This window comes from Mercenaria mercenaria, chromosome 14, assembly GCF_021730395.1.
Source record: "Mercenaria mercenaria strain notata chromosome 14, MADL_Memer_1, whole genome shotgun sequence".
NCBI lineage: Eukaryota > Metazoa > Mollusca > Bivalvia > Venerida > Veneridae > Mercenaria > Mercenaria mercenaria.
This window is the reverse complement of record NC_069374.1, coordinates 58,276,220-58,287,287: the sequence shown is the minus strand read 5'-3', so window position 1 is coordinate 58,287,287 and position 11,068 is coordinate 58,276,220. Positions and strand designations below refer to the sequence as shown.

The following is an 11,068-nucleotide window of genomic DNA, read 5'->3' as shown; positions in this document are numbered from 1 at the left end:
TAGAATAACGCTATAAATTTGTTTTGTATAAACAAATTATTCACTTACAAGTAATGCATGTGTCAGTTATGTTATTTGGCACGTGTGCTCTAAATTTTAGTAAATTGAATAGCAATGTCCGTTGTTTTATATTAATGTGACATACAATTATAATGAGTGTCAAATATCAACCGAATATATTTACCCATTTTCATTAAAACTGATCTGAAAGAAAACCTGAATTTTCAGACATGAAATATTTCATCAATCGTTGCCATGGGAACGCACATCGATACATTTCTACGATCAGTTTTAAATGCGAGTTATTTTTTCATTATTTTACTATCTTGTTTTTATATGTTAAAACGCTTTGAGTGATAGGTAAGTTTTGCAGATACTTTGAAAGTTTCTCCGTTTATACATAAGCAAATAAATCGGTGCTAGGGGGCGTGAGAGGTGTTGCACATTTCATTACCTCTCATGAGCAGACTCAATCAAACCGAGTCTGCTATTATTCTTCTTGGTTGTATTCTTTGCTTCCAAGGGATCTTTTTACAGATTTTATTGTATTACGGCCAGGGTATGTTCGATTTGGCAAAGTGTTTAAATGAATCATTATCGTGACTGTTTAGTTCACCTGAGCCAAATGCTTATGGTGAGCTTTTGTGACCGCTCAATGTCCGTAGTCCGTTGTGTCACTCGTCCGTCTTGCGGCGTGCGTCCGTCAGCAATTTCTAGAAAAAATCTTCTTCTTGAAAACAACTGGGCAGAATTACACAAAGCTCCACAGGAACAATCCTTGGGTAGCCCCTTTCCAAAAGTGTTCAAATAATTGAACTCGACGCAGAACACTGGTTGCCATGGCAACCGAAAGGAAAAAAACTTCTTGTCCAAAACCGCAAGGCATAAAGCCTTGATATTTGGTATGTGACATCATCCACTAGTCCTCTATGAAGATTGTTAAAATTGTGCCCCTGGGGTGAAAGAAGGCCCCGCCCTTGGGGTCACAAGTTTTACACAGACTTACATAGGAAAACACTTTAAAAGTCTTCTTGTCTAAAACCACAAGACCTAGGCCTTTGATATTTGGTGAGTGGCATTGTCTTGTGGTCCTTTACAGGGGAGTGATCTCAAGTTTTACATAGACTTATATAGGAAAAAACTTTAAAAATCTTCTCGCCTGAAACTGGAAAGCCTAGGCTTTTGATATTTGGTATGTTGCATTGCCATGTGGTCTTCTACCAGAATTGTCAAAATTATGCCCCTGGGATGAATAGAGGCCCTGCCCTGGGGGTCCCAAATTTAACATAGAATTATAGGGGAAGATACAAATCTTCCTGTCTTTAAGTTCAATTATGCCCTTTGGGTGGAAAGAGGCCCTGCCCCTTGTTATATGGGTGATATAGGAATATATACTTCAAAAATTATTAGATCATATTTACTAGACTGTTTGATTATAATTACCTGATGACCCCAATCGATTAGGGGTCACTTGACTTTGACCTTGACCTACTGACCTACTGTCTTGTTTTTTTTTTAAGAAACAGCCTTGAAATTTGGATGGTATTATACAGTTTTGCACACTGACTTTCAGTGACCAGTTATGTGACCTACTGACCTACTTTCTAATATTTTTGCATCAGTGTGCCATTTTAAAGATGTGGCTCGTTTTACTCAGGTGAGCGATTAAGAGTCATCGTGACCCTCTTGTTATGGAAATATAGCACCGTCCTTAAATACCATGATCGTATATTTCGTATGCATCAAACATGATTTCATCTAAAAAAAACTTCACACGGAAGGAAATTATAAGTGTCTATTCTTACAGTTGTTTTCAAACAATATGCAGACGTTATATTTTCTCTGAAAAATGGGAAAAAAAAAACAACAACAAAAGAAATTACGTTCATTTTTCAAAACAATGGAGGAAACGGACACACTTTCAGAGCTAGAACAGAAATCTGCAACATCAAAACCACCAATTTAACTTTCCGCAACGAAATCAGTTAAAGATTTTGAGGGCCATCTTTTTGTATTGTAAGCGAAACAGCGATCGTCATCGAAAGTGAAACCTACAAATCTGTAGTGGCAAATATATTCTTTGCATTGAAATGACATAAAAATCCCAAAACAACAACTAATTCTCTGTACTGTATTTTTATTGCTTCAGGTCAATGTCATAACCAAGTAGTCAACCACGCCATATCTAGCCGATAAAAGGAGGTCCTGCAGTTGTACCTTAAATATATAAGAAGCAAAACATTAAAGAATAGACCTAGGTACTATCATAAATAAAATGGACAAACTGTCAAATAACATGCTATTGTTAATATCACTGTAAAAAGTCAAATTAAATGCAATAGTGAAGATTTGCAATTAATCTTTGACACTTTATAGACACGCAGCAGACATGTGCATAAATAACTTATGTTAACGTAATAGCCTACTGTATTGACACAGGATTGGATGGACCTCTCCAACAGCTTGGACATGGTGGTGTGTAGAGACGGTACTTCCACACGGTAAATCATCCCATTTGCCATGCTTGTAAGGTATGAAAACAACACAGTCCTCTTTACTGTGGTGTTCAAAATTGCTAATGTGGTTAGGTACCCAGTTTGTGTAGTGGGCTGTATCCCCTGTATAAAATCATGTATCTAGTTTTACACTCACAACCTTACTCGTCATTACATTTTGCCAATGTCCTATAAAATGTTATGCATAACTTAAGTGCAGAAATACGTGCTCATAATTATTTTATGTTTGTTTGAATGAATGAGATTCAGTTCAGAACATGACTTCAGCTATTAGTATGCAAATCCACTTTGCTCTTATAAAATACCAGTGTACTATGCTATTCTGAACGATTATCTCTCATTAAAGATATAAAGATCTCCTGCTAAAATATTACCTGAAGTCCAATGAAAATGTCCTTCACTATGATGATCAGTCAGCCCAATCCAAACCGCTTGATGTGGCGAGTACCTTTGCATAAATCCCTGGATGAAAGACTGCTGCTTTGAATTACTTATATGTGCTAAATGTCCTCCCCTGTTCTGACAGAAACTTTCTGCTTGACCCCAAGTCTTGTTTGTATCGGGAACGATTTCGTAACAGCTTTGCCCATACTGAGCTAATGTCCCTGCATCTCTCGAAGCTTGTTGGTGCAGGTGACTCGAACAGAGATTTAAATTTCCTACAGAATACATTGTATGTATGTAAATGATGAAAACACGAACCGATAGAATATGAAGTATAACAGCTGTTACTATTAAGATAAATTTTACTTTTATTTTTTTTCTAAGTGGCAATTCAGCCGGTATTCTTTATCTTAATAAAACAATTTAAAGAAAAGTGTATATTACGATTACTTCCCCTCTTAAACTAATGGTTTTCTGGCTGGTAAACAACGATGACAATAGAGAATCGCGATTAATTTGGTGTTTTATGAAATACGCGAGAAACTATAAGGTAACTAGAAAGTTGCTTTACCATCTAGTAATAGGTTTAGAGGTGCCGCTGAAATGTAAATTATGCATACGTGTTACATATTCTTTGATTTATGGATTTGTTGATCGTTTTCTGCAATAGTTATGAACTCTAATAATAATAATGTTATAGTTGAAAACGCATGCCATGGAAGATTTTAATAAACTGAGACTGAAAAACTGATTTCAGATCTATTGAAATTGACAGTTTACTTTTTACAGTCTCAGTCTGGTGTCTTTACAGTAGAGATAATGTGTTTGTAATCGTGTGTTACATTGGTAGCATCCACAAAGCTTAGCTGGCACCAAGATCCTTAAGGAAGAAACACTACTTTAGTACAAAATATTTTAAAAATATTTATCGATAGTTGTGTTAATAATACTCTACAGGCCGTCATATGCTTCCGTAATGATATGGAACTCGCATTATATATCAAAGCTGTGTGTTAACTGCACATACACAAACCTTCTTGCTAAATCACCAATATTAAAAATGATAGCAGTTTTACATTTATTTCTAACATTTGATTTGCAGAGCAAAGATAATGGCTCACCTGTCGTCGCAGTAACCGTCCCTGAAAATTTAAACATATAAAAATGTAAAACAAGGATAAATAACAAATAGGAAAAGCCACCTTTCAAACTGCTACCTCGACATACCATAACAGTTTGTGTATTTCCATACCAGTTGTTAAAAATACAAATGAATACGTATCTTTCGCTGCATTTAATTACATAATTAGACATGAAAAACTTTTGATATTGATATACCGGTAGCCAATTGTTTGTCTATCGATCAAACATATGATAAAACTAATACATTTAACAGACTGAGTGTTCTCACTAAACAATCTTTAAGCGAAGAAGACATAATTAAGACAAAGATTCAACAACTTTTGCACATATTAATATATGTAATAAAATGCAAGTGTTTCAACTTTGAAAACCATTTGATTGATTACCAAACTGGCATATGTATGCATGACGATGGTCCTGGTGACTTTCCTCTTTCGGAGTATCTCCCCCGCAAGCTCTATCGTTCCAGAGACCTGTGGATGGTGACATGAATACACAATCCTGCACATCATGGTTGTGTTTTTTTCGTCCAGGTTGCCAGTTTGTGTACGTTACAGAGTCACCTATAATGTACATTATACATTAAGATTTGTTAAGCGTCAATGCAGGTTGCACACATGTAAAGTAAGCCATGTGTGATCTTTCAGGCATATACAATTCATTTCAAAGTGCAATGCTGTGACATTATGTTTGAATTTTAATATATAACATTTAGAAGAAAGAAATATTGTCTAGGACAACGTTCCATTTATTGATTAGAAATAAACGAAAACAAAACACCAGAATGGCAAGTTTTCTCCATAATTCGTCAATTACAAAAACCATAATTGAAGAATGGCAGACTACCTACCTTGTTTTTACATTTGGCGAATATGACATGTCTATAAACATAATAATCAAATAATTATTATATTCGTCCATGGTTTTATGCCAAAAACACTGCGACCAAAACAGGTGAGCATTGGACAAGAAATATTCGAGTTAAGAGAGCAAACATTATATTTTTTCACTTTTTAGAAATTCAAGTGCCATAACTGTAAAGCCACTAGGGCAATTCAAGTGGTAATGGAAGTTGCCGACATGTTATGCCCATATTGTTTATAACCCAGTTTAGTGAACTCACAACATAAAATAAAACCAAAAATACCTTAATTTTTGGTGCATGCTATGCACCCTCACCTGATGTCCATTCAAAGTTTTCTTCATAGTTTCTATCATGGAGTCCAATCCAAACGGTATGGCTATGATGTCTGACCAAAAAGTTGTGAATAAAGTTCTGCTCCTTTTGATTAGCAATATGAGTTAGATGGCCTCCATTTTGTTGGCAAATTGACTCTGCATGAGACCATGACACTGTGCTTTTATCAACTTCAAAACAGTTATCTCCGAACTGTGCAAGAATTGCATGGTCTTCCTGTGCTGCGTGTTGGATTCGACTTGAACAAAATTCTAAATGACCTGAAATATAAAGTTATTATTTGGCATCTAATAGTAAATCTAAGAAATACACCTTGTGAATTTTAGGCCAGGTATGTTAAGCTTTGTGGTTTTTGTTGGATAGCATATTGAATTTTGCAATACGCCATATAGATAGGTACCCGGTATATCACTGGGGACTTACTGCGTCCTACTCATTGCTGATTTGCTTTTACACCGTTGGAACACGATTTGACGCTTAGTTTGTGCAGTGAGACTAAGTTTGACATTTGTGAAGCTTTTAATGACACCTCAAGATACATTGATGATATTTTAAGTATGGAAAGCTAATAGTGTTAAAAATGTCGAAACAAAAACATATGATGAAAAGACAACTTTACTTTGAAATACAATATAGCGTAAAAGTTGTAAAGCCCAGTGCTTGTTGGTTGTTTGACCTCTCCAAAGTTAACTGATAACCTTCCTGTTCGATAAAATGATTAATAATCAGTTGTGAGACCCTGTTATGCTTTCCTCCTTAGTACTAGTCTATATTAACGGAAGAAGGGATAGACCTTTTGCCTTGAAACATGCCTATATTAAGCCCAAGATACTCTAACTTTAGGCAAATTATAAGTAGTGGTTTAGTCTACATTTAACTGGTATAAATCCCGTGCCTAGGCGTTACTTTAAAAATAGAGTCTGACAGTTTGTCACTTGTGTTATGGCGTATTTCATCATGGAAATTATTTTACCTAGTTGAACATAGGGTAAGTGTGAGGTTGGCATACCCTACACGCGTTTAACTTACATATAGCAAGCAAAGCTATTCTACCACTGACACTTTATTCAAACGTACATCCTAACTACTTAATCAGTCATTTTTTTACCTTGAATTGTGTTTGTTATTGGCTTTTGGCTGCTAGGTTTTGTTATTGTATGTAATTGTGTCAGAGTGATGGTCTTTGTCGTCGTTAACTGCCATGTATTTGACGTTTTGGGATTTTGTGTTGGTGACATGGTAGATGAAACCGTGGTTGGTTGCAATGTTGTTGTAACCTCAGTAAACGGAGTGATAGATGGTTCCTCTGCTGTTGTTGGTGCATTTGTAGGTATGTTTTCTGTTGTTACAGTAGTCGTTTGTTTTGTACTTGTTATGCTTTCAATCGTGGTGGTAGAGGCAGGTATAGTTGTAATTGTAGTAGGTTTATTCGTTGTTGCTGGAACCGGGGTTGTCGGTGCAATAGTTGACGTATTTGTTATTGGAGAAACTGCCAAAGTAAAGAAAGGGATAAATAGAGATTGTCACTATTGAAAATTATATCTAAAGCGGTACTTTATGATGGGTATGTTGATGTGTAAAAATAGTAGTATTTGCAAATATTGTAAATCTACTCATTTGTACTTGTATCAAGTATTATAGAAAAGAGCTCTACAGATTAAATGTTATATATGTAAGCAATATAATGTTTTTTTTTCTATTTAGAAATCCGACTGAACAGAAGCAGTTATCACGATATGAAAACCATATTTAAGAACTGATATCAGAGTAGTATAAGAACGAACGTTTGTCTTCATCAGGAACACTTCCCATACATGTCTGTACCTGTAGCTGGTCGTTTTTTGCAATATATCCGACCTAAAATAGAAATAATATTCTATAATTTTGTTTTCATTTACTGAGAAAATTGTATATTCTGGATCACATGCGGTCCGAAGTCATTCTGGATTACAAGCGGTCCGAAAGTTGAGCCCTGTGTCGCATTTTGGCTGAATCGACAAAGAAGTGTGATCTGTCTGTCTTACGATCGCATACAGAATAAAAAATAAAGAAATATTTAGTTTATACTTATTTATTTTAGCTCCATCGTGATAAAAGTTTCAAACTTATTTGATCCACGCTTAGACCTACTTCCTGATATAACAAGTACAGGTGTCATATGTGAAGGCGTGGTCGTGACATAAGTGGAGCTCGGACCCAAGACCCCCGGATTAGGCGGCCGACACCTTAATCACTAGACCACCAGTCCCCTTAAAATGTTTGAAGTAGTATTTTGAAAAACGTGATACCAACGATTAATGTACAACAGTTTTAGGATGGCTGATGTTGCTATCATCAGGTCACTTGCCTCTCGTCGCTTGTATGGCGAAACTGTTTGTGGTTAAAATGAAATGTTTTAATATGAATAACTCTTTAATGCCAATGCTTTTTTTCAAAATTGTAGAACTTATTTGTGGAGTTGCGTGTCAAATCTTCTATTGCAGTTTATTTCTGGAGGTAGGTAATTTGACAATTACTGTTTTTGTGTGATTTATAAACATCTCAAAACGAACTAACAATCTAGAAAAAAAATAAAATGATTGACAAAGTTAGAATAATAGGACTGTGCTGAGCAATGGTAAAAGGAAAATGCTTACCTGATGTTCATAAGCAACTGAAAACCAATTGCCATCAGACGACTGTCCTCCGTCTGGTTTACAGTCAAATTCGTACATATAACCTAAAACGTTCCCTTCAAGTGAAGGCTGAAATAAATTAATTTATACTAGTCTAGTAGTTTATTGGTAAAGCTTGGTAGGCCATTTTGCATTGGAGGTTTCCCTCCTATTTAACGTGTAAAATTTGAGACATGTGCGCGTTCTTAATCACTTCATCTACATTTCAATTAATATTTAGCAATGTGGGGTTCGCTTGATATTACAACAAGAAACCTCAAAGATGTTTAAATAGATGGAAGCCAGGCAATATATACAGTAATTAACGAGTTAGACTGTATAGTGTCTATCCTTTTAACAGTAAAGCGTCGAAGTACATTATGCCATTTTCTTTTGTTTTATGAAACGCTCTTTCTTAATTATTACATTCAATTTGATTCTTAATTTTATAACGTGAATCATTTGACTTACCTTAGAGTACACTTTGTTTCAATACTGTAGCTGCAGACACATTTATAATCTGAGCGAACAGAGATCACAGAGGAAATGAAAACTGTTATGGCAAACCAGCGCATCTTAACTAAAATTAATCTAAATCAGTTAGGGAGACACATTTCGTTACAATATTCCCATGAACCAAAATAAGTGTTTTTTTTTAATTAAGCTGTGATACAATGAACTTAAGTTTTTTTTACAATCGAAGTATTTTATGTAAATGTGCAACTTGTTACTTGACCTTTTGTCCGTTTTCTTTTTCACGTAAATTGGGAATAAATGAGGTTGCATTTTGTACTTTATTGTGTATTTCTCAATTCAATTAATGTTACTTGACCAAAACTTTATAACATTATGTTGCAAGTGCTAAATGCTAAATTAAGTATTAATTTGAACGTTATGTCGTAAACGTCTTTGTAACGTTACAAGAAGCCTCATGTTATTTTCGTTTACGCGCTGCTGTTTCACTCGCTTATATTATAAATTGTTACAAAATGCGTAGCTTAAGCAAAATACGATTACACTAAACGAAAAAAAATTGTTATGGGTATATTTGGAATTTATCTCATGTCAAAGTAATAAAATTGTCAAAATTCTCGGGTAAATATGTTCCTTATTCACCAAAAACAAAGGAATATATTTTATTCATCACATACAAACTGTAAGAACATTTCAGTTGTGACTGTCACAAAAGACCAGAAAATATAACCATACAGTATAATATAAGAGCCGTGCCATGAGAAAACCAACACAATGGCTTTGCGACCTGCATGTATCGAGACCAGCCTGCGCAGGATCCATGCTGTTCCCTTTCAAAGCCTGTAGCAATTAGAGAAACCGTTAGCGGGCAGCATGGATCCTGACCAGACTGCGCGGATGCGCAGCCTGGTCTGGATCCATGCTAGTCGCAAAGCCACTATGTTGCTTTTATCATGGTGCGGCTCATATAATGAGCAAAGCAGGTAACCCGCCTTGTGTTATTTAAGAAATATTTAAAAAAGGAAAAACTTAACAAAAGTTCTTTTTATTTAATTAAGCAAACATAAATGTCGAAATGGGATTAATAACATATCAATATTTCAAAATGTGTAACTACACAGAGACATGATTTTATCAAGAGGATGATTACAATTCATAAAATTACAGACGTTTCGATAGGGCACGGCAACGGCTATACTGTTTTGCCAATAACAGATTTTGGTAATTCGTAAATTCTAGACCTTTTAGGGTATTTTTTATGACTTTGCAAACGTGGATAGAACTCGTAAAATGAATAAATATGTATGCCATTATTTGATTAAGGTTAACCTTTTAACTGTGATTAACAACATAATGTTGCAAATGTTTGTTAAATTACAAGAAATTACTTTCAGCAGCATTGAAGATGTTGGCAAAGTAACAATTTATGCATAACGGTTTAACTGTTTTGTTCTGTATATAACATGATCCTTTAAGACAAACGTGTTCTTACCTATAAACATTCCGTCATGATGTGACCTTTATATTTCTTGTGTCAATTTATAGTCTTCTTTATCTAAATGTGATCCACATTTAGACAATTAAGCAAGGTATATTTGACTGACGGCAAGGTTTAGAAGCTATATAGATATAGTCTGTTATAATAATGGTCATTGGTATGTCATGATCTGGCTGAATCAGTTTTTCCAATTATATTGAAACTGATCTAGCAAAGACTATTGTTACTGCTATGTCATGGTCTGACTGAAACAGATATTTAGATGATGTTGAAACTGATAAGGCAATAGTTATGGTCATTGTTATGTCATGATCTAGCTGAATCAGGTTTTCAGATTATGTTAAAACTGAATTGGCAAAGATTATGGTCATTGCTATGTGATGATCTAGCTGAAACAGTTTTTCAGATTATGTTGAAACCAATCTGGCAATGATCATGGTCATTGTTATGTCATGGTTTGACTGGATCAGATTTTCGGATTATGTTGAAACTGGTGTAACAATAATTTTCTAAATGTTTTTGTCTGTTTACCTAAAATCATTTCCTTGCTCTGAAAACCACGGTACATCGAAGCAGAGATGACTGACTAGTATTTACAACAATTGCCGAATTGCTTCCAAAATCATGGTGTAGGCCTAAATAATGTTTCTTTAATAAATGTGGTAATTTGAGTAATTTTTACATAAGTTAGTCCTCATAACGTTACTAATTGTGTAAACACCGACACATTGCCTTCCATTACTGTAAACACAATTGCAAGAACTAAAAACATTCAATAGCTAGGTTTTGAATTTGCTATATTTTCATAAAAATATTATCCAAGTTTCGATTACGGCCTGTTCCTGACAGGTAATAATACGTTGGGAAGGCACGTATACATATAGAAATAGTCAAGTTATAAACAAGGGAAACAACTACGACCTGTGTTTTATATCTTGCTGTTAAAGAAAAAATGAGATTAAATATATTCGAATTTCTATAGCAGTCATCTACATATTTCTATTATTTCGATTTATTGTATTTTAGGCTAGCCTACATACACTCATAAAATAAAGAATTGTTGTTTCTCAGATAACAATTTTAAAAGCCAGAATGTTCTTTCTTTTTGTTTGTTCTTTGTTTTTGTCGTAATGTGGTGTAATTTCTCTGTCAGTAAAACCCGTGGATATGTTTGTAGTATTGACAAATATAAACTGAAATG

The 11,068-nt window shown here is 34.7% G+C and overlaps 1 protein-coding gene across 1 annotated transcript; it reads right to left on the bottom strand.

Annotated features, from left to right (window-relative positions):
- Positions 1–2,120: 2,120 nt before the first annotated feature.
- Positions 2,121–9,892, bottom strand: LOC123526217 (C-type mannose receptor 2-like). The gene is made up of 9 exons (XM_053522776.1): positions 7,878–9,892; positions 7,026–7,098; positions 6,350–6,730; positions 5,223–5,501; positions 4,430–4,606; positions 4,022–4,042; positions 2,891–3,175; positions 2,427–2,618; positions 2,121–2,217 (listed from the first exon to the last, which is right to left on the bottom strand). The coding sequence occupies exons 1-9, from the start codon at positions 7,953–7,955 to the stop codon at positions 2,186–2,188; spliced, it is 1,518 nt and encodes a 505-aa protein (XP_053378751.1). The 5' UTR covers positions 7,956–9,892; the 3' UTR covers positions 2,121–2,185.
- Positions 9,893–11,068: the final 1,176 nt, after the last annotated feature.